The sequence below is a fragment of the Liolophura sinensis genome, chromosome 8 (genome assembly GCF_032854445.1).
Source record: "Liolophura sinensis isolate JHLJ2023 chromosome 8, CUHK_Ljap_v2, whole genome shotgun sequence".
Classification (NCBI taxonomy): Eukaryota; Metazoa; Mollusca; class Polyplacophora; order Chitonida; family Chitonidae; genus Liolophura; species Liolophura sinensis.
Window position 1 is genome coordinate 27,321,988 of NC_088302.1, and position 23,036 is coordinate 27,345,023.

General features: G+C 38.8%; 3 protein-coding genes across 4 annotated transcripts in view; 2 read left to right on the top strand and 1 right to left on the bottom strand.

The window, feature by feature from the left end:
• Positions 1-19,684, bottom strand: part of LOC135472570 (protein GOLM2-like) — a 38,031-nt gene extending 18,347 nt beyond the window's left edge. For both annotated transcript variants that reach the window (XM_064752127.1, XM_064752126.1), the window contains exons 1-5: positions 19,253-19,684; positions 10,313-10,367; positions 9,184-9,256; positions 8,112-8,219; positions 4,694-4,788 (exon numbers count right to left, since the gene is read on the bottom strand). In XM_064752127.1, coding sequence (XP_064608197.1) covers positions 4,694-4,788; positions 8,112-8,219; positions 9,184-9,256; positions 10,313-10,367; positions 19,253-19,627 — 706 coding nt within the window. In that variant the 5' untranslated portion in view covers positions 19,628-19,684. The remainder of the gene's footprint in view (positions 1-4,693; positions 4,789-8,111; positions 8,220-9,183; positions 9,257-10,312; positions 10,368-19,252) is intronic.
• On the top strand, positions 15,071-17,678 carry LOC135472320 (uncharacterized). Its single transcript, XM_064751780.1, has 3 exons — positions 15,071-16,480; positions 16,868-16,978; positions 17,295-17,678. Exons 1-3 carry the CDS (start codon positions 15,071-15,073, stop codon positions 17,676-17,678), a joined length of 1,905 nt encoding a protein of 634 aa, XP_064607850.1.
• A 348-nt stretch (positions 19,685-20,032) lies between the features above and the next one.
• LOC135472407 (G kinase-anchoring protein 1-like) overlaps positions 20,033-23,036 on the top strand; it is a 30,998-nt gene continuing 27,994 nt past the window's right edge. The window contains exon 1 of the mRNA XM_064751896.1: positions 20,033-20,224. Coding sequence (XP_064607966.1) covers positions 20,045-20,224 — 180 coding nt within the window. The 5' untranslated portion in view covers positions 20,033-20,044. The remainder of the gene's footprint in view (positions 20,225-23,036) is intronic.

Below are 23,036 nucleotides of genomic sequence, written 5' to 3' on the forward strand. Positions count from 1 at the left end.
AACTAGAACGAAACCCTCTCAGTAAGAATTCAGTAGAGCAGGAGACTGGACGGCCACCTACATTGATTTTTCGGGTATTACACTCAAACAGATCCAAGATCAAACTTACAACCAATCACCCAGTATCCCTACTGCCATTGCCCAGACATCTTAACAACCCCACAGATATGACTTGACCCCCAATCTGTAAACAAGCAAGGGCCAAAGTGGGATGTTAGGCGTGAGGATCTTGCGAGACCAACCCACCCTGCATCCACCAGGATCTCGACAACTCCTCCATTAGGAGTCGCTCCCCAATTGCCTCACAATTGAAGATGTAAGCCTATTATATTCAACTGGCCCACACTGGAGAATTTACAATCCCTTCCATGATAAGCTTGCCTAGAGAGTTGAGGTAATATGCTTTTCACACCAGAGACCCCACAGTGGTACACAGACGAAAAGACAGACTGCACAGGTTGATTCCAGTAAATTCAGTATAAGTTTTAAAAAATGATGTACTATAATGCTGCCTTTGCAAAAGTCTCAAAAGCAGTGATTTACATGTTATATAGACAAATATATAGGAAGCAGAGATGTGCATTCATAGCAGAGAATTATCTGCCTCAGTGAGTTCATTCTCAAAACCAGGGGCGACAATGTGTGAGCACCTGCAGTTCTTTATGGAAACATACAGCATGCCCAACACCTAATTTCTCTCATTGGTTGCAGATTCACGACACATAGACCACAGTGAAGCGCGCTCTAACCGCGGCCAATCGTTGACTTGTTCCTTTCACGCCGATACATTGCCCCTAGCAAAGTTCATCAGGAAACATCAGTCTAATCCTGGTATATGAAGTTGCCTGTATGGATTTACAAAATGCACCTGCCCATTTTCAAGTGCCACTAACATGGTTTTTACATTACAACAATATATCAGTAAAAGGATGCATTTTCTATCCACCAAAGTTCCCTTAGCATTAATGGGTTGGTGACTGACAATGACAGCTCATCAAATCATGCCAATTCCATTTCCCTGACACACTTTTGACAGGAGCCAAATTATCCTTACACCTGGCCACCCTTGTTCCTTAATATGAGATGTCCCAAACAATACATTTCTGGCACCAAAACAAGTGGCCCAAGTGGCATGGGAGCCTCCAGCTGGTAATAATCATAATGGCTGATGCCACCATAAAAAGGGGGAACTCTTGGGAATATTGTGACCACTGTTTTGAGACTGTTACTACAAAATTTAAGATCTCAATGCATCAGTGTCAATTTCTCACGATTACTTGGCCTGCACACACATACATGTCCTAATGTATGAACTAATGTAATTCAAGAATAGTAAATTCATGGAGTAGATTCAGTAATTCATTTCAAACAGCTACCTCCTGAGTATGTCAAACCGATACATGTGCCAGTTTTTTTTTATAATATACAAAGTTCTTTGCACTGTACACTAGTTTTTTGAAAGCAAAGAACCTGTAAATCTTAAATCCGACAGTATCACATGTGCAGGCTCTGTGCTTTTAGCAGGTGATGAAGGTCAACACTTGGATTTAACGAGGCAGCCAGATTGACCCAATTCTGCCTGTCTGACCAAGTTTGCTGAACACCAATGTTTAATACATGATCTGCATAACACGTTGAAAGGATGCCTTGGCTCAGATAGGGACAGTGACAGACTTGTGTCACGGTGGTACATCTTTGGGCACTGTAGGTGAGGGGACCAACATGGCCTGAGTCCACTTACCTAAGACATGTCGGCAATATTAGGCCTTCCTTGTGCCATTTTGGCCATGTGAAGACATCACATCAACAGTTACAGGTGCGCGTGGTGGAACTAACGGCCTATGACAAGCCTTTCAACAGTGTTTTAAGTTGGGAATTTAGAAGATTTTCAATGCCAACAAGGAGAATCAATTTAGATTCCCGTAAATAGAAAGTGGGCGAATTTTAAGGTGAATCGATTTGCAGATTCACGTCAAAATTCAGGCCATGTGTAATATGCATCTTTTCAGGTGCAGGTGCAGGTGCATATTATAACATAGGCTTATACAGAGATTCTTTCCTTTGTTGTTGCATACAGGACTATATGTATAGATGTACATGTAGATTGTCCAAAAACATCCTAGAATAAAGGAATTATTACAACTCTCTCTCAAGAGAATTTGAAACTGAATAGAGTTAATATATTTGTTTATTTCGCATCAACTAAAGTGTTGGGTTTATATCAATAATTCACTCACTGACAATTAGCTTGACCTTTTTGTGTTTTGATAGCAATGTGGGTTGCAGTATAATTTGTTTTCTACGGAAACCTGCCTAATGCGAGACGTAAATTTTTTTCCTATTTTATTAAGTCATACACACTTGTTAACAACTGCCATCTTAGTGGCATTGAAACATGATAAAACAGTTGACATAATAAAGCCCTATACTGAAAAAGGCTGAAGGTTTATGCTAAATCCAAATGTGAGTGAGTCAGTGCTTGGGATTTAATGTCATAATTAACAATTTCTCAGTCATATGACAATAAGGAGTCCTTAGAATGTATGTGTAATGTGCCTCCTTGTTTCAGGTGGAATTTCCACCCCTCTTTTATCTAGTCCTGCTTCACTGAGAGGACTCATCGAAGGCAAGTAATCCGCCCCGCCCAAGCCATTATACTGATACGAGTCAAGCAGCCATTTCTATCCCCTCAATGCTGAATGCCAAGCAAGGAAGCTGCAACTTCCTCTTTTGAAGTACAGTATACAGTATAAACAGTACAGTATACAGTATAAACAGTACAGTATACAGTATAAACCTGAATTGTTTCTGCGCATATGTTGCTAACTGTTCTCATGATCGTTGTATTTCATTGCACTAGCTTCTCCATGAAATCCCAGGTCCATTCATGTATATATACGTCAAAAACTTGACCCTCGATGATACTTTAACACTATATCAGACTTTTGCTGATGATCCATGTAGAATTGAAACCAGACCTTTGAGTGCAATACTAGCATAATTTTATGCAACAGAGTAGCATAATTTTATGCAACAGAGTAGCAGAACTTGCAGTATGTTAACCTGAATGATCATTTTTAGCCCTTGCTTCATCTTCTTCATGGCAAACACTAAAGAGACAAATATCACTATATGTATTCTCCACATCTGTGGGTGATACCGGATCATTTGTTATGACCTAGGGTCTGACAACTAACACATGGTGGAGAATGTCACACACATGAACCACGGTGAAGATTTATTTCACAGCTGATTTTGACACGACTCTCTGCTTTAAATCTCACATGAAAAAGTACACTACCTTTCGGGAATTTAGGCGCACACACAAATCTTTGGCAGTGTTTTATAATAAGAATGCTCTTTTTTAATTTTAGAAGTACATCATCTAATTTTTAAGCATATTTATGCCTACACAACCTTTATCTGTAGCAGTGAACATGAACATTCATCATTATATTAAGTACATGTACCTGAGGGATGTAATTATGAAAATAACTATCCGATTGCAATTAAGCATGCAGAAGCCCAGATTTTAGGGAAGATTTATGCTAATTAAGTTTCATGGAAATATGTTCAGTATACACTTTGGCATGGACAAAATCAGAATAAATGGAAAAGCACTGTCAAGCCAATAAGTTTAAGCATGCACAACTTCAGAGGATAGGGAAGATTATGTTTTGTTTCATCAAAATGTGTGCAATAGTTTGGACGCAGATGTTCGAAAAACTCTGAATACATGAAAAGCACTATTACACAAAGTCCTAAATGGGCATAATTATGAAAATAATTACCTAATTGCCATTAAAGTTAAGCATGCACAAATTCAGATGATAGGCAAGAGGTATGTTAAGTTACGTGAAAATCGGCACAGTAGATGTGGAGGAGACACGTGAACAAAATCATGTTGACAGACAGACAGACAGGAGGCATAAAAAAAAACGTGTACAGTGGAACAATAACAGTGTAAAAAAATATAATAAGTATAAAACAGTCATACAAGCACCATGCATTCCTTGCCAAAGAAATAAATTACCAGTACTTAAAAACAAATTTAAAAAACAAAAAATGTGGGACTTGTCTGTGATGTTTGTCTCACTAAATGCAAAATGGTAGGATGTCACAGAGCCAGTTTTTTCTTGTCACGGTATAACTATCTAACTCAACTTTTATTTAATATGAACTCTTTTCTCGGGAGGAGCAGTCGCTTGTACATCCACAGAGGAGTGAGAAAAGGCGACAAAATGTCGCCCAGCCATCATTCACATGACTAAACTTGATGACTTTGAAGAATTGAAAAAAAAAAACAAGACTATGAAACTTACTCAAAATAACAACCGAGAGTCCACACAGACAATATATGGCAAATGGACACATGTAACCAGTGAAATCTGGCCTTATCAGTTTACCTCAGGTAGTGTTTAATTCTATTCAAAGTGCTTATTCAATGGTCACATGTAACCAGTGAAATCTGCCCTCATCAGTTTACTTCAGGTAGTGTTTAATTCTATTCAAAGTGCTTATTCAAATGGTCACATACATGTAGTAGCAACTTATAATTAAATACGCCCTAGCTGTACACTATGGCTCATTACGTTGCTCAAAAATATACAGTGATGTTACCTGCAATTTGTCAGACTTCACTGGTTCAGAATTAATCAAATCCATAGTGTTTACATTATCTACATTTACTCACCAACCCCATTATCATGTGGTTTCGCCTGAGCTTGGAACTGTTCTTTTTCCTTAGCTTGGGGCACTTGGTTAACCAATCCTTGAATATCCTCAGGTCTGAATTAAAACATCAACAGCATTTTAAAGAGACACAAATCCAGTTTGGAAAGAAATACAGCAGTGTCAGCAAACCCCCCCCCCCCCAAAAAACAACAAAACACTCAACTACATGCAAACACTACCATACTTTACAAGCTGTTGAAGATTTCTTTTTTAGAATTAAATGGCATCAACGGCTTGAATTCAAATGTTGGTCTCATGAGACCTATTGGCACTGTTGGATCCCAGAGATATAAAACCAAATTTTTGTATTTTTTCATCCAGGAAAGAAATCCTTGTGATGTATATACTACATCGTACGTGTACATGTAATCTACGTGTACATGTAATCTACGTGTACATGTAATCTACGTGTACTTTGCCAACAAGCAAGCCTCTTTTATTAACATAAACCTTAAAGCTGAAAAGAAATATTTGTGATACCACTGACACCTAGAGTAGTCCATGGAGCCCACCTAAGAATGCTGGCTGCATTTCAAACAATTTGTGTAATGCCAGTGGTAAGATTACACTCAGTGATTACTCATGGGAGATACCGCTATATGTGGGTTATACCCTCTGGGTTGTCAAACTACGAAGGAGCAAGGCCCATACAGAATTTCAACTGGAAACTTGAATGGTGAATATATCAGGGGTTCAAGCCACCCAGTCCTTCAGGCTTGAATGGAAATCATTATGATTAATATTATCACATGTTGTTTTCATACACATTGTAATTATTATTCCACCGATTTTGTGTGCGATCTATCGCCTAGACTGTCTGACTGATTAACTTTGAAAACTCCCCAGTACCTGAAGTTGTGCACCTTTTTTTCTGTGATGTGTTTTGGACGCCATATTGAATTTTTTTCCTAAATGTCTAAATAAAACCACTGAACGGATTGCTCTGAAATCTGATATGCAGGTAGACCGCTGGTAGTTACAAAAGTTTGAGAATATCATGGACTTGCAGTAAAAACTGTGGAAGCTCGCCTCTGGTTGAAATTGTCATGTCATAACTACATGTAGTTCTGAAATTTTTTAAAACACATTTTGGTGTATTTTGGGTCGATGATTCCAAATCTGCCTTTATTTTTTGTCTGTCTGTGTAACTTTTTGAGATACAATCAACAAGAGTTCAGGTGAACACAACAAATGCCCCAACAAATGCATTCGTTTGAAATGTATAAAAGAATACAAGCATCATTTTGGTAAGTGGAATCTTCCTAGGTGTTGACGATAGATATGTGGTTACCATGACAACTGCGCAAGTCCGCATGTGTGTCCACAGTTGGAGTTGGAGTCCGGACACAAAACCATTTCTATTTATGTAGTATATCTAAGGAAAATGGCTATCTGGTTACCATGACAACCTCGGAAATGGGCATCATCATGTGTATCAGAGTCAGAGCGTCAATTTCTTGTCATTTTAAAAGTATCTGGCACTTCATACTTCTCTAAACAATTAGCTTTCAAAACAACATCGTTGTCCATCTTGCATTCTGAGCTGTGCTATAGATTGGAATACTTAAATAACGTTGCGATATATTTTCACACGACGTCAGATTCTCAACCAACGTCAGCATGACTGAAGTACCAATTTACGTCAATCCGGTAGAAGTATACAGCTAGATATTTGCCGATATCAGTAAATATAAGCCATCCTTAGACCAGATTTTCAGAAACTGTATATTTCAAAAGACTGCCCGTCACCTGTATAAACAGGGTGTCATTTCAAATGATCGGCCTTCAAAAAAATATTAAATGAAATAAAATAAAATTATTTGGAATCTGAGAAAAACAGGAAAAAAGAATTTCAGTCAGGGCATTTTTGCAGGGTCGGTTGGGTAACATCAAACATAAAATATTTTGATTTGGCCATATATACCAATAGATAAAGACACCATTCAATTAACTGGATGTGACGTCACATAGACCAGAAATACTGGCTTGAACCCTGGTATTGTTGCTGTAGCAGCTATACTTCCACCCCTCCTGGCCACTATCTACCAGACTGAATGTCATCAGGCCATTTAATAACTTCAGACCCAAACAGAGAGAGACCTGATTGGATGACACTAAAACAACTTTGATCTGACTGGTCTATCCACAATGCTCTAATAATAATGGCTAAATCCCAGGAAGATTTTGAACTCTGCAAATATCTTCTGCTGAGACAATAAATATCTTATATTCATTCATCATTCTAAATATTTCCCACATAACTGCTCCCTGATGTTTAAAGCTTTTTCTTAAGTTGATAGATTCTTGATGATGTTTCAAATTTCTCTCCAAAACGAGAGGTTCAAATTTTACCGCTGTTGCAGTTTTGTCAGCATGGAGGTTTACGATGTGAGAGTGACATGATGAAAATATTAGCTCAGTCCCTCAGGGAATTTGTTCCATGGTGCAAATATTTTACACAAAAGAAATAGCAAACTGTCTGAATTCAATCAATGTCAATATTTCAGAGGTTAAACTACGATCCCCATATCTTGTTCTTTAGTGGCAGAGTGAAAATCCTCACGCAAATGTAGTTAGATTAAATAAGTAGTTTAAAAGGTACTACAAAATGAAGAGTATGGTTAAGAAAATAAATGTGCAAAAAAAAACAAAAAAAAACAAAAACAGGAAAAAACGTTGATGTCAACATAGCAGGTTACTTAATTTCTAGACGGACCATTCGGGCCAGACGAAAACACATTTAATACAGCTATTTTTGCATCCCAACAAAAAACCTAACAAGCTTTCTTGTTCTTTTATACATGTATGCTATGCCACATCCTGAATTTCATATTAAGAAATAAACTAGAGCGCAGATGTCCGAAATACTCCATTCCTTCCCCCAATATTTCCAAAAATAACAGAAAGAAAACTATTGCGCCATTAAACTTAAGCATGCACAAGTCCAGATGATAGGTAAGATGTATGGTAAGTTTCATCAAAATAGGCACAGCAGTTTGAGAAGCGATGCATTGACAATATCGTGCCTACCAACGAACAATATCGTGCCTACCAACAGACAATATCGTGCCTACCAACAGACAAAAGTGTACCTACCAATGGACAATATAGTGCCTACCAACGGACAATATCGTGCCTACCAACAGACAATATCGTGCCTACCAACAGACAAAAGTGTACCTACCAATGGACAATATAGTGCCTACCAACGGACAATATCGTGCCTACCAACAGACAATATCGTGCCTACCAACAGACAAAAGTGTACCTACCAATGGACAATATAGTGTCTACCAACGGACAAAATCGTGTCTATAGACAGGCAGAATAAAAAACAAGCTCTTCATGTATCCTTTAAGGTGGATAAAAAGACTCACTTTCCAATTCCATTTTGGATTAGTGCTTGAACAGCTTGAGGTCCAACAGCTCTTGTTAAGATGGTTTCAATGGTTTTTCTTTGTTCCTGAAGTGCTGCATCACAATTACTGCAAAGAAAAAAGTTTATTTACACGTTATAGGAAACATATGAAGAAAAGTGTATCATATCTCTGCTTATTTAACACGGACTTGCTATACCGCATTCATAAATTATGGGTAATTTGTCCCAAGTGTTTTCAGAAGTTATGTAAGACAAAACTTGCAGCATGAACTGGGAGAAATGAGCAGTCATTTTATTTAATATTATAAATGGTAACTAATACACCAAAATATAATTCACTAGGCATGAGAAGTGGAATCTCTGCTCACACAGGTCTACAACAGTTAGTTGAACAGGCAACCTCACTCACAGAAAAGCATTTGCAATATATAGCTCTTGAAAGCAGTTTTTCCAGAGATCGGCTCTGTACGCTATGCATAGCTTATATTGGTAATAGTAAAACATGAAAAAAAAATGAAAAGGAATGTCCTGGATTTAAATCTGAGACTGCCAGGTATCACATACAATGGGACTGCCATAGAGATATGTAAGATGTAAAGATTAGGCAGATCTGCTCTGGCAGTTCTCTCTGTAGGCCGCACACATAATCATGGTTTAATAATAATCCAGACAATTTCAAGACAGTATCGCCCAAAGGGACAATACTGTAACTAGAACAGATTGCAGTTTAAAGAGACATGCTGCCGACGGCGAAAAAATTGTGCTGTTGTTTCATCATCTACATTAGTTGAGACTTCCAGATGTCTACTAATAAGTACCTGAACATATCTGAGTTAACGTATCTGAGTGAACAATCAAACGTTCAGTTTTATCCGGGGTTTCCTTTCACCTGTAAACTCACTCAAGTCGCTATGTTCAGAAACATGGCGGACGACAGACTTTTTCTTTGTCTAGATGAAGAGATTCTAAATCTACTACATGTACAATCTGTCAAACAAATGTTTTGTGTTTTATACTAAAAGAGTCTTATCACTGAAAGTCTTATGAGATGTACATGGATGTGTACATACCAAGCACTCTCCATGGTTTTTGCAGCTGCTTCTTTTAAAGCCTTGAGTTCTTCATCCCTTTTCTGACTCTCTTCTGAAAAAAAAAATACACTAGCAGGTCAGTTGCATTACCAACATGATGGTGAGATTAAGAATCATAAATGATAAAACTTCAGGTAAATATATAAAATACATCATGAGATACAACCATTCACCTTTACCCCAACTTTGAATGAATAATTATGGCTTAATGTAACTTCAGCAACACTGTTGCCACATCCTGGCGAATGTTAATGTTGAATAAACACATTAATACACCTAAAAGCGCAATATAACCAATGCTTTCAAAACTTTATTAAGTTTTATAAACTACATTTTTCTGTGATACTTCTGGCTACAGTACTTGAAGATTTCTTCTACATATACATGTATATGTACATAGTGACATATAGTGGCAAACTCTGTGTTCACATTACAGTGTATCCATGTACATAGTGACATATAGTTGCAAACTCTGCATTCACTTTACTGTATATCCATGTACATGTACACAGTGACATACAGTGGCAAACTCTGTGGTCACTTTACTGTGTATCCATGCACATGTACATACTGACATATAGTGGCAAACTCTGTGGTCACTTTACAGTTTATCCATGTACATGTACATACTGACATGTAGTGGCAAACTCTGTGGTCACTTTACAGTGTATCCATGTACATGTACATACTGACATGTAGTGGCAAACTCTGTGGTCACTTTACAGTCTATCCATGTACATGTACATACTGACATGTAGTGGCAAACTCTGTGGTCACTTTACTGTGTGGTCACTCTACAGTGTATCCATGTACATGTACATACTGACATGTAGTGGCAAACTCTGTGGTCACTTTACAGTGTATCCATGTACATGTACATACTGACATGTAGTGGCAAACTCTGTGGTCATGTGTATGCATGTATATAAACTACTGTTGATGTATCTGGTCAATTTGACTGGTCATGTCTACATGTATGGCCTAACGGGTAGTAATTTAAAGGTGAGATCAGTGCTAACCGTCCCTGCCTTTTTCTCAGCCATGTCAGTCACACTCAGTGCAAAGTGAATAGTCGGTTGGAAGTCTAGCAAACATATTAATGACTTACCTCTTAATGTGGACAACTCTTGTCGAACGCCATTTGTATCATCCTGGCATTGTTTCTACATGAACGATAATAAAAAGAATGCCTCCATTACACAATGCACCAATCAGTGCATGCATGAATACTCACTTCATGTTCCAGCACTTGGCTCTCCTAGGTTAACTATAAATATTTTTGAGCATATGTATGTATGCTTAGGTTTTTATGTGTTTGCTTAACAATTTGTAGTCTTTTGATGACGAAGGTTCTTTAGGTGTATGTACATATACATACTGTATACTGTGTCTTCTTCTGACAAGGTGAGTCCATGCCACCAAAGACATGACACCCCAAACTTAAGACCTGTCACATTAGACTGATACCTTACCAACCAGTCCTGTTTCTTTACTATACAGGGCTCTTCCCACTATACAGGGCTCAAAAGATACGGTTGACAGATTTATTTATTTATTTGTGTTTTACGCCATACTCAAGGATACTTCATTTATACTAGGGCAGCCAGCATTATATATATGGTTGGAGGAAACCAAACAAAGCCTGCAGGAAATCCATGGCTATCCGCATGTTGCTGGCAGACCTTCCCATGTATGGCTGGAAAGGAGGCCAGCATAGGCTGAACTTGAATTCACTCATTTATTTATTTATTTGACTGGTGTTTTACATCATACTCAAGAATATTCCACTTATATGATATGCTCCAGGATGTAAATAGCTATGTTACTGCCAATGTGGCAAATTTTTTGTTTTCTATTACTTCCTACATTGGCAAAGAATAAAATCTTCATAATGCCAATGCATACAGATATATGCGGTAGCAATCACTTCAGTGATCACTGTCCATGCTTGTAAAGTCATGGTGAGCCTGTCATCGATCGAACCCACGTGGAACGTCAGCTTGCATGTGGACAGCTGAGATTTCAACATGACGTAGGTACAGTCACAGGCCCTTGTATTGATACAATAGGCCCTTGATACTAAGTAGTGAGCACTACATATATATGTGTGTGCTGTACATAAAGAAAGACCAGTTTAGAAACAAAGTTTTAAAAATTTTAGGAATTTAGCTTTTTTCCCTTAATTACATACACTTGTCTATACTCCATGGTGTTTTGTGAGTGCGCAGCAAGTGGTAGGTCGAAAATACTAACAATGTGGACAAAATCCCTCAAAACGCCAGCACATACTGATTAGTGATTTATCTGGACACGACACCATTTTTTTCTGCCTATTCTATCCCATAATATCACCTACATCATATGGGATAGAACAGACAGAAGACATACAATGGTGACAACTCACTAATCCACGTTTACAGGCTGACGTTTTGGTGGATTCTTTCCATATTGCAGATAATTCCAACACATTTATTCTTAATATTGGTGAAACATTGTTTTTGATTGTTTCCTACTGATATAGTACACTACAATTACAATAGTATCACTGGCCCTATTGGAACAATTTAACCCGGGCCTGTGGTCCAGTTGAACTGCCACATTAAAATTTCATGGATTTACAGGGCTTTGATGAATATGCCTGTTTTTGCATACAGTATGTCTCTTACTAATGATGGTGACTGCCTGTGCAAAATAATATAGTGGGAAAACGAAAAGAAGACAGCCCAGATGGATGGTATGCATGTAAATGCAAGTGGACCTTGAAATGAACTTTAAATAAAAAATTTGGGTGTCCTTAGTCTCATGATCAGGTGGCTGTATTCGGTTGAAATGAAACTGTTTCAGAATCATTTTCTGAGGTACTTCAAATTAAGAACACATAATAACTCTTCAATGGAGCCTATTTGGGAAGAAAAAGAATGCAAAATGTGAGCAAATTAAGTTTTCACTGATATAACGAAAGTGATGTCAATTGAGAGAAAGAAAGAGAGAAGTTCAAGAATCTATGTTACCTGATGAAAAAGTGATGTAAATGTAGTATGATGTTCTGATCACGAATCTAGTCTTATTATATTCCTGGGTGTAACCTTTTGTCATAAATCCTGAAATGGCGATCAGAATGAGAAAAAGCGCAATCTCCCAAGCCACGTGACAGAAAACAGTCAAAGCTGTAAAGCTGAAAATCGCTTTCTTTAAAAAGGAAATAATCGAGCAAAAAAAATATTGAGGTGTGTTGAAAATCACAGGACTTCATCTGCTATACATAGTATATATTCACAGCGGCACTTAAAATTCATAACATTTTAACCGCATGTAACAAAAAAAAAATTATTTTCATTATGTAATTTGAATGACTTGTGAATTGAAAACTATGAAAGTCGGAAATGTGAAATCTGAACAAAAGTTTAAAGCATGATGATTTACGGCTCCATTAATGAAATTTAGCTACGATGTTTACTTTTACCATAAGTCTTTAAAAGGCATTACCCTTTTGAATTTTGAAGAAATTATAGTCTATATTTAACTTATATATAAGATTTAGGAGTTAAATTTGCATCACATCTGCAGCAAAAACAACCTAAGAGATATTCATGAAACTTGTACATGATATACACCAACATGTGGCAAGTAAAGTTTTGGAAGTCTCATGGTTTGGCAGCCATATTGGATTTATATGAAAACCTTTAAGAGTCATCTTTTCCAACACTGGGCAAGCCGTTGAGCTGGCATTCAAACTTCTGTTGCACTAGGAATATTTAATTTGGACATATGGTCTTCCTGGGTTAAATAAGAACTGCAAAATTTGCTATTGGGTAAAAAATGTCACGTGACCCAAAATTTCTTTTTCGGTCATTTATTTCCACACCATTTGAGATTTTGATGTAAGACCTACGGGTACCTCATGCTGTTTTAGATGCCGATTCCAACTACCTGTATACATATTTCAAAGTTCCAGCTTGAACTCCAGCATCGCTGCTTAAGCTGCAGGAATGTTTCTTCTATCATCTCAAATTTATTTTACAGCAATCATAATAATGAAATTTATTTATTTTACTTTATTTCATTGGTGTTTTGTTACACAAAAATTTTTCACTTTCGAGAAAAAATCGAGTTCAGTCTACACATGCATGTAAGACATGTGCAAGCAGCCTCAGTTTAAGTGCTACCATGGCACCATCTTCATGCACATAAATGTATGGGTCATTCCATTTTTTTTCAAAACCTCATGTCCCCATCATCAAGAGCTCCATAAAATTAATACATTTCGATAATTCTTAACTAAGAGATGTCTTTTAGATAGATAGGCCACTTTGATGAATGTATGTAATCAATTAAAGTTCAATCAAGAAAGCAGCACAATTATAATTACCACCAGTTCTACCCCAACACAGTGGAATTTATATGTCCCTAAACAATCTTCCTGCAGAACTACATCGTTTTAAAGTAATTATATATGCCCCAAGAACCAAAAATAAATCCTTATTTACGCATTAGTATGTGTAGTTAATGAATTACCAGTTAAAAGATAGATGACGGTTAACTAAATGTATAATTTTTACATGGTTACGAATGTCCCTTAAAATACTGTCATTTCCGTAACGTCAAACAAACATAGTAACACACAGAGTTGCATCCCTTCCTGAAGAGGTCTTCAACGTCATTATAACTATTGAGCCCATGCAGATTCAGAAAAATGTCTAATGACCAGCTACGTTTTAAAGGACACAGTTTTCATCGGTAAGTACTAAGTTTGCGAGCGTATGCTTTCTAGATGTCAAGTATTAGGCTTGGTGTGATACAAAACATATGATAAATATCATAGTCAACCTGTTACTCATGGGTTCTTCTTCAAATACGAAGGGCATGTGCTCACCTCGTGTTGTCTGATTTTGCCCCAGGCCACAAAGTAACCCAAAATGTCACTACTGTAACGGTCATTCCCGTAATGCTTTACTTTGTTACGGCAATGACATAGCCGTTACGGAAATGACATACATACCTTAATACAACATAATAACTGGAAAATAAAGTACTAGTATCTTGTCTTTTTATTTGTATTTTCTCGACCAGTTAATTGCTTCACTGGCCCATTGTATAACAATCCCCACACATTAAAGATTATATGTTCAAGTATGGCTCGTGTTAGAGTAGTTTGTTTCGACATTGCAGGTGTATATAGGCATTTAGACTAGCAAAAATAAGTCTGTGCATTCACACCTTTTTTCACTTCGGTTTTAGATTTGAAAATACTTACGCCGGTTTCTCTTCGTTAGAATATTCCGTTGTCAAATGCAGAGAGAGTGGCTGCTTGGAGGAAACGACAGCGGGAAAATCCAGAGAAACACAACAAATATAAGAGAAAAGAAAGGGAAAGGTACCAAAAGAAAAAAGAAAGAGGTGTCGTTAAGCCCATAGCAGACTTTCGGGCGAGGGCGCAGAGAAAACAAAAGAGGGCATGGCGAATAAACCAACAAACCAAATGATGTCGGGATTTTGAAATTAGAAGGAACGTCAATGCAATCATGACACCTCCACTGTCACCTACAACGCCGGAGCAGGGGAATCATGCAGGAAGGGTGGAAACAATGAGACGCTTTGGAAGACACAAAGTAAGAAGGGACAGGGCAAAATCATACAGAGAATTGTTTAAACTGAGAGTAAAACTACAAGAAGAAAGAAGAGTGAAAGAAAGATACAAGAAACGTTACCAGAGGCTTCAAAACAAGGGGAAGAACATCGATTAGAGAAAGAGGTAGACGAAATTATCAAACGACATGAACACAAGAAGGCCTTGTTGGTAAATCAAGCTATTATTCAATGGATTAGGTCAAGGTACATGCTGTCGAAAAGTCGAGCAGAGAAAAAGATGGGGTCAAGTATAGTATATAAAATACTGAAGAAGCTTAAACTGGCCGAGTTTGCCAGGAAGAAACTGGGCTTTTCAACACACTCTTTCAATGCAAAGCGGGATGGGCAGGTAAGAGAGAGACGGAAACCAAATGGACCGTGCAGACTGAAGGGAAAGGTTGTTGCCTTTCTGAGTCGCGATGATAACAGCCGGATGAAGGCGGGAAAGAAGTCAACAATAACAAGGCTGGGCGTAAAAAGACAAATTCGCCTATTGTCAGATGATCTTCTAGCTTTGCATTCAAAATTTCTGATGCAGGAAAGTTGCAAAATATCTTGCAGTCTCTTTTGCTCCCTACGACCATTTCATGTCATGAAACCAGCGGCAAAAGACAGAGAAACTTGCCAGTGCAGAATTCATGAAAATTTGAAGTTTAAGATGGAAGCCTATCATCAACTAAAAGTCATCTCTTCATCAAGTATTGACGTTGCCTTGTGTAACATTACTTGCGACATGCAAAAGAAAGCGTGTATGTACAGGGAATGTCCCAACTGTGAAAGCAAAGAACTGGATTTTGATCTCACTGATAGAGGTAAACAAGTGTCGTGGACAGCATGGAAAACAAAGAGGCAGGAGTGGGAAAAGAAAGTGAGTGGTGAGACTAAGGTGTCTGTGACCAACATCACCGTTAAGGAACGTGAATATGGAACACTGGAAACCTTGGCAACTGAACTGAATAACGACATCCAAAGGGCGAGTCATCACATCTTCAACATAACCCATCAATGCAAAGCAATAAGGCTTTTAAAGAATCAGCTTACAGACGAAGAAGTTATGGTACATATTGACTTCTCCAAGAACTATAACTGCAAATATTCTGAAGAAATTCAGAGTATGCGTTTTGGGGCGTCGCAAAGGCAAATAACCCTGCATACTGGGGTCGCCTATACCAGGTCAAAGACTTACTCTTTTTGCACCATGCCGGACAGCTTAAAACATGCTCCAGCGGCAATATGGGCTCATCTCCAGCCGGTCATTCTTCACCTTAAAGAGTTAGAGCCTAATGTCAATGTCATCCACTTTATCAGCGACGGCCCAACTACGCAGTACAGGAACAAACAAAACTTTTACCTGTTTTCAAATAGGATTTTTCAACATGGGTTTAGAGAAAGAACCTGGAACTTCTTAGAAGCAGGCCATGGCAAAGGTGCGGCAGACGGTATCGGTGCTGTCATCAAGCGTACCGCAGACAAGCTGGTCAGTGTTCAAGGCAAAGACATCGTGAATGCTGAGGGACTCATGGCAGAACTGGTCAAAGTGAACACCAGTGTGAAGCTGTTCCTGATTTCAGAAGAAATCATCGATTCATTGGAATCTGAGCTTCCGTCTGACTTACGGCCTCTTTCGAAGACAATGCAGATTCACCAGGTATATATAACAAAGCTCGTTTTATAATGGATCGATAGTTGCTTACAGTTGTACCAAGAATGTCTAACTCGTATCATGGTTCGACACTGTTTATGTGCGGGAGAAACCGGGAGAGGCCAAAGTAAACCACCGCCCTTCGTCAGAGGGACCTAATATTGAGAGTTGCAGCCATCAAGGGCGTAAACTCTCTCGCCCAGTGAGGAACTCCCTTAATTGTTAAAGCGTGAAATAAAATCAGCTGTTACGATATAATTTTGTAGTAATACGTAGATTAAATTATTAGTTTTTCATGAAGATCTTTCATTGTTGATGGCAGTCCATATATGGTAGAAACCAAGTTGTATGAAACAATGCAAACTGGACTTTTTTAAAGTTCTTTTTTTTCAGGTTGTAACAGTCCATCCTGGAGAAGTGCGACACAGAGTTCTGTCCTGTTTCTGCAAAAAACCTGCTGTATGTGACTGCTTTGGACTAACTACTGCCACCTTCCCAGTTGAGGTATGTATTTATAGACTTATCCACAGTTTTCTGTAGAAGTTGTTTGCTGTCAGAAATGGTCTAAAAGGTTACGTTAAGTTCTGATTTGGTGTCAGTTTGAATCTGCGCATAATACATACTACCACTGACCTCAATAGAATACAAGAGTGAAAAAAAAATAATATAATTTTTTCCTCTTGTGGATAAAAATTCTCCATCCATATCAGGTTTAATATATATATATATATACATGTATAGATAGGGGTTTCTCAAGCCAGTGTGGATAATTATCTATAAACTTTGTATTCACCAGCATTCAACTCTCTTTTCATTTCAGATCTCGCAGACAAGTGCAGACCAGCCATCTGGTCCAACTGAGAAGGCCGATGAGCCAAACGAAGCCCCTGAACAACTAAAACTCATCAAAGTTAATGTTGTAGATGAGAGTTTGGTTTCAAAGTACTGCATTGTACAGTACGACGGTAGGCCATATCCAGGCGTTGTTTTGACACTGGACGATGATGAGGAGATGGAGGTCCAGGTTATGCACTGTGTTGGCAAAAATAGGTACTTTTGGCCAATGATTGACGACGCAGTATGGTACAGGAAAGGAGATGTCGTTACATTGCTTCGGGATTCCCCAAGACAGGTCAGCAAGCGCCACTGTGAAATTGACAAACGTGTTTGGCGTCTCATAAAATCAGAAACGGACCTGGACTGATTTCTGGCAGTGCGAATTCACTGAGATTACCGCTGACGATTTGTTCTACTCGATATCGTTTCATCGAGTTTTGCTTTTTTCTTCATTCAAAATCATTGTATCCAGTTCGAGGGTCTACGTAGACCTATTGTTTCTTCAGATCTAACGGATTGATGTCATTTCCGTAATTACTTGTCATTACAATAAACACGTAATGTGTGTTTATTATAACTCTAAAATCGCACGAAACAACAAAAGACCAAAGACAAGGCCTGGGTGTTCGTTCATTTGTGTTATATAAAATAACCCATTGTTGAAATCTGAGGTTTGCCCGTGAATCGTGGTTTCCAAGATCGAATATTGTATCGTAATTCCATTATACAATCGGATCTCATGAAGCATGCGCAGTTTTTTGCACAATGGTGACTGTATTGGAGTGATTTATTCTTATCGAGCTGTGCCTTTCTAGTTGGCAAACCAGTACCTTGTGTTAAGAAGAGAAATAAACAATGTGGATAATGTTATATGAAGTTTTGATCTTATTCAATCAATGTTACGGAAATGACAAAACCAAAAAGATGGCCAGACAATAATGCAAAATTATTTAATTATAACATTGTTGACTCGCTGCAGGTTATTTAGACTTGTTACACGTCATATCAGCAACCATTTAACATAACTGAATAGCTCTCTTGGCACTTTGGTCGTGAATTAACAATAATGGTGAGATTTCCGCTATTTTTTGGAATAACCCGTATACATATTCAGTTGGCATTTACATGTAGGCCTTCAGACACCTATAATGACTCCTCATTGTCATATGATGGAAAAATTGCCAGCTATGACTTAAAACCCCAAGCATACATATAATGATACATGTATAAATCACCACCAAAAAATTTACAGAAGGGCCAGGAATCTTTAAGATTTCATAATCAGAACCTTTGCACACACATGTATACAGCACATTAGCAGGCAAATATAGGCCAGATGCCTTCTCTACTGACCACAATGCTCAATAGCAATGTGCTTTGGATCAGTGATGACAATGGCATCAGAACTGTTTCATTCAATGTGCCTGCTCTCTTCAAAATGGCTACTTTAGTATGTAATATGCTGGCTGGCTTTTACAGACAAGTTGTTGATGTTTAACAAATCACACGAGCCTGTACGAAAGGAGTTAGTTGCAGAGTGGCGTTTACAATCAACTAACATGTTTCACTTTCGCTGAACCAAAAACGATCCATGCACAAATTCAAAAAATAAATACATTTTCAGGCACTATCAGATATCCCCACTGTGGCAGAGCCATCTTGTTGTAATAGTCATGCAAAAAAAAAAAAAAAAAAAAGGATGGTCATTCAAGCTACAAAATCCCAATGGCAATCATTATAGTTATATAGGCCTACTAGGCAAGACTTGTTGCTAATCAGTCTGGCAAGGTTTAAGAGTAGGCAGGTTACGCCAGTCTGCAGCTGAAAAGGGGTAGGATTTAACCTTCTCACCTGAAATGTCAATTTGACTTATACAAACAATAATATGACTGAAATGAGGATTTGATACAAAATACAAGGTGACACAAATGTAGTACTTACAAGGTTGGTGTCACATTCACTTTTTTCTCTTTGTTTGGCATCACATTCATCAGATTTTTTTTGCACTTGCTCATTTAAACTTTTTATGTTGTTTTCTTTCTCCGCAAGGAGCGTTTTATCCTTTTCGATGGCATCTTCGCAACCTTTGAGACTCGCCATAACAGTTTCAGTTCGTTTTTCCGCATTACTGTGTTTAGTAGCCTCGTCAGAAAACAGAGCTCGCTGTTCGTATAACTGGAACTGTAACTCGCTATTCAGCGAAGACACCCGCCAATAATAGAATGACAAAATGCAGAGAGAAACGACAAGCCCCACAACAACAAACGGAGGCGATCTACCCGCTCCTAGACCCGTAGCTGATGCTGCCATCACCATAAAGTAATCGTGAAAGTATGTTTAAAGCTCAATTGGATACCACTGTGTAGCACTCTAACTCATGTCGTGGCAAGATATGGAATTTCACCCTAGTCCTGTAGGACACGCATTTTCCTGTTTAGGCACGTGACTAACAATCCGTCAAGCCCTACAATTGGAAGATCCTTCCAACGGCTTGCTTATGGGATCAAGGTTAATCCACTAGATGGCAGGAGCCTGGTCTCATAACACTATCAACATTTGCCAATTTTAAGGTTAATTTATTTAAAATAAAAATGAGCCACGTTGCCAGAAAAGTGAATGTAAGGTGTTAAGATTTATCTAATTTGGTTTGTTTATAAGTTTTACAGAATTACCTCCCTTGAGTGAGATCTTTTTACGTGGGAAAATAAAGCACATGAAACTTGGAAGCTGAAAATGGCATCAAAGATATCCGTGCAGAAGTCACGTTTTGCTCTTTTAAAGATTGAAGATAGCGAGGAAGGAGATGCTTTGTCAAGCAAAGAAATACAGAAAACGGCACAGCAACAATCTGGCGGAAGTAGAAAGAAAAATAATAAGAAGAAGAGAGCAGATGTACAGAGCGACAATGCCGAGGTATATTCCTGCATTCCTCCGTGATGATGGTAACAACATACAATGCAGCTGTTGTTGTACAAGTTTGAAGTTCTAAAACTTTCATTTCTAAAACTTCAACCTAAGCAGTGAAGTCAATGAATTTTTGGCAGCTGTAAAGGTTGATATCTTTGTTAGTGGCTGACCCTCTGCTTACATGTGCGTTAATTGTCATATCTCATGCAGACTTCCTCTCCGGCTGTGCATGGGAAGGTCTGCAACAACCTGCGTATAGTCGTGGATTTCCCGAGAGCTCTGCCCGGTTTCTTCCCAACATAATGTTGGCTGCTGTCGTATAAGTGAAATATTCTTCAGTATGGCGTAAAACACCAATCAAATAAATAAATAAACCATTGTCATACAAGCCATGTCGATATTTCAGGAATCTCTCCAGTTCACGCAGGTTGAGATGAGACAGGGTGGTTGGGCTCACAAACAAACATGGCTAAAAGGTGTGATTTTGTGGCAGCTGCTAACAGTCTAGGCTGACAAACTCAGCTATGCGAAATGTGTATTCAGTCTAGCAGGTACCGCAAAATCTCGACGTCTGCCTATGCTAGGTGTGTGAGACCCCCCACCCTGTCTCGTCCATATCTGCGGGACCTGGGAAATGCCAACTCGGCTTATTGTTAAAAGCAGATTCTGCTGTCACTTAAACTCCCCAAATTTGCAGACATCTCTGCTTATAGATGGTTTGTAATAGCAGCCGTCTTAGACGCAAGTATGCTGGGCGTTGTATGCCCTCACCAGCCAAGGGGCCTCTGCCCAGCTTATGACACCTCTAATATCAGACACCCAGTGGGCAATACTTAATCCTACTTCGGGGGCCTCTGTTGCTCAGCTCGTTAGCGTGCTAACACAGTGTAATGGTCCAGGAGCCTCTCACCAATGGAATCGCTGTGAGTTCAAGTTTAGCTCATGCTGGCTTTCGTACGTGGGAAGGCCTTCCAGCTGCCTGCAGATGCTTGTGGGTTTCCTTTGGGCCCTGCCCGGTTTCCTCCCACCAAAATGCTGGCGGGCGTTGAATAAGTGAAATAGTACGGCATAAAACACCAATCAAATAAATAAATAAATCAACCCTACATCAAAGATGGCTGTCATTGCAAACCACGTATAGGATGTCCTTGGAGACCTGTAGCCCTAGGTGGTTATTTCAACTACTCTCTATATAGTGGAGTGGAATATTGTAGCCACAATGGCAACTTACAGTAAACCATACTGTAACTGTCCATTATAATCGTAGTTCGAGTACGCTGACTGTTGGTCGAGGAATATTCGGATACTCCATATTCGTGGCTGCTCAACCACAGAGTCAAGCAAGTATTTCTCATTGGTGTGGCACGGGTAGTGGCGCCAGTAACCACTCTTTTTACCTCTAGCTGCTTAAATCCACGTCGTAACATCTCCCCTTTCATTTGGCACGCATATTTTTTTGGTTCAAATCCAATAAGGTATTGATTTATGTGTAAAATGCCTCCAGGATGACCTACCGTCGTGTTTTCCAGACGGCTGCCATTTGCCTGGTAGTTTGACAGGTTCACATGAACACATGAATCATCAATATCAGTTGAACTCCTGGAGTAATTCATAGTTAACTTCATTTAAGATATTGCAAAATTATTATACCATAAATAACCCAGTTCCAACAAAATTAAAACAGTGGTTATTGGGTCCGCCACGCGTGTCACACCATTGAGACAAACTTGCTTGATTCTGACTGTGATTGAGCAGCCACGAATATGGCATATCCGCATATTTCTCAACGAACAGTCAGTGTACTCGGTTTATTGTAAATGATGTCTGCAGTCTAAAACAGGCATCACCTGTGGCTCTTATCTCTCAGCTTGCCAGGACATGCAACATCCCAGGTATATTCCACTCTGTAAGGGCACACCAGCCCCGAAATCATGAGAGGGTCACCACTGAAGCAGCAGCCATTTTACCTTCGACACAGTAATGGGTCTTGAAAAATTATGGTCACCGAATGATGCGTGCGTGTTACAACCTTGAAAAGACAAGCCTAATGGTGGACTTATTTTGAAAAAGGTTGCAGTGTCATGAATATGAGTGGAATATACAGGTGCCTGGGATGTTGCTTGTGCAGGTGAGCTTAGAGTTAAGTATTATTTATTTATTTATTTATTTGAGTGGTGTTTTACGCCGTACTCAAGAATATTTCACGTAAACGACGGCGGCCAGCATTATGGTGGGTGGAAACCGGGCAGAGCCCGGGGGAAACCCACGACTATCCGCAGGTTGCTGCCAGACCTCCCACTTACGGCCGGAGAGGAAGCCAGCATGAGCTGGACTTGCTAGGGTTAAGAGCCATAGATGACACATGTTTTGAACTGTAGACATGACTTAGAAAGGAGTTGACTGTTTTAGTGAAAGAGAAGCTACAATGAAGTGCAACAGAATAATCAATAAAAAGGCAAATGTTTGGTGCTAGGTTTTATTTAACCTTAATATCAAAATGGAAGTCAATTTTAGCTTGAATGGGCATGGCTTATGTAATATCCAGCATCGGTGTCCAGTAACAGGGAAAAGACTTGTGATGTTATAAAGGTAAATGTTAAGGGTGGTACCTCTAAAAGTAGTGCTGGTGTTGAGCTCAACTGTTGCATATGTATTAAATACACACAAATGCGAGGAAAATGTTCCATTATTGATCGATCGAGGACATATGTACATTACACAGTCGTTCATCAGGTGCATTCAATTTAACACCGGCGCAGATAGCACAGTTGGTAGAGCGTCCGCTTCGGGACCAGTAAATCCAGGATCAATCCTTGAT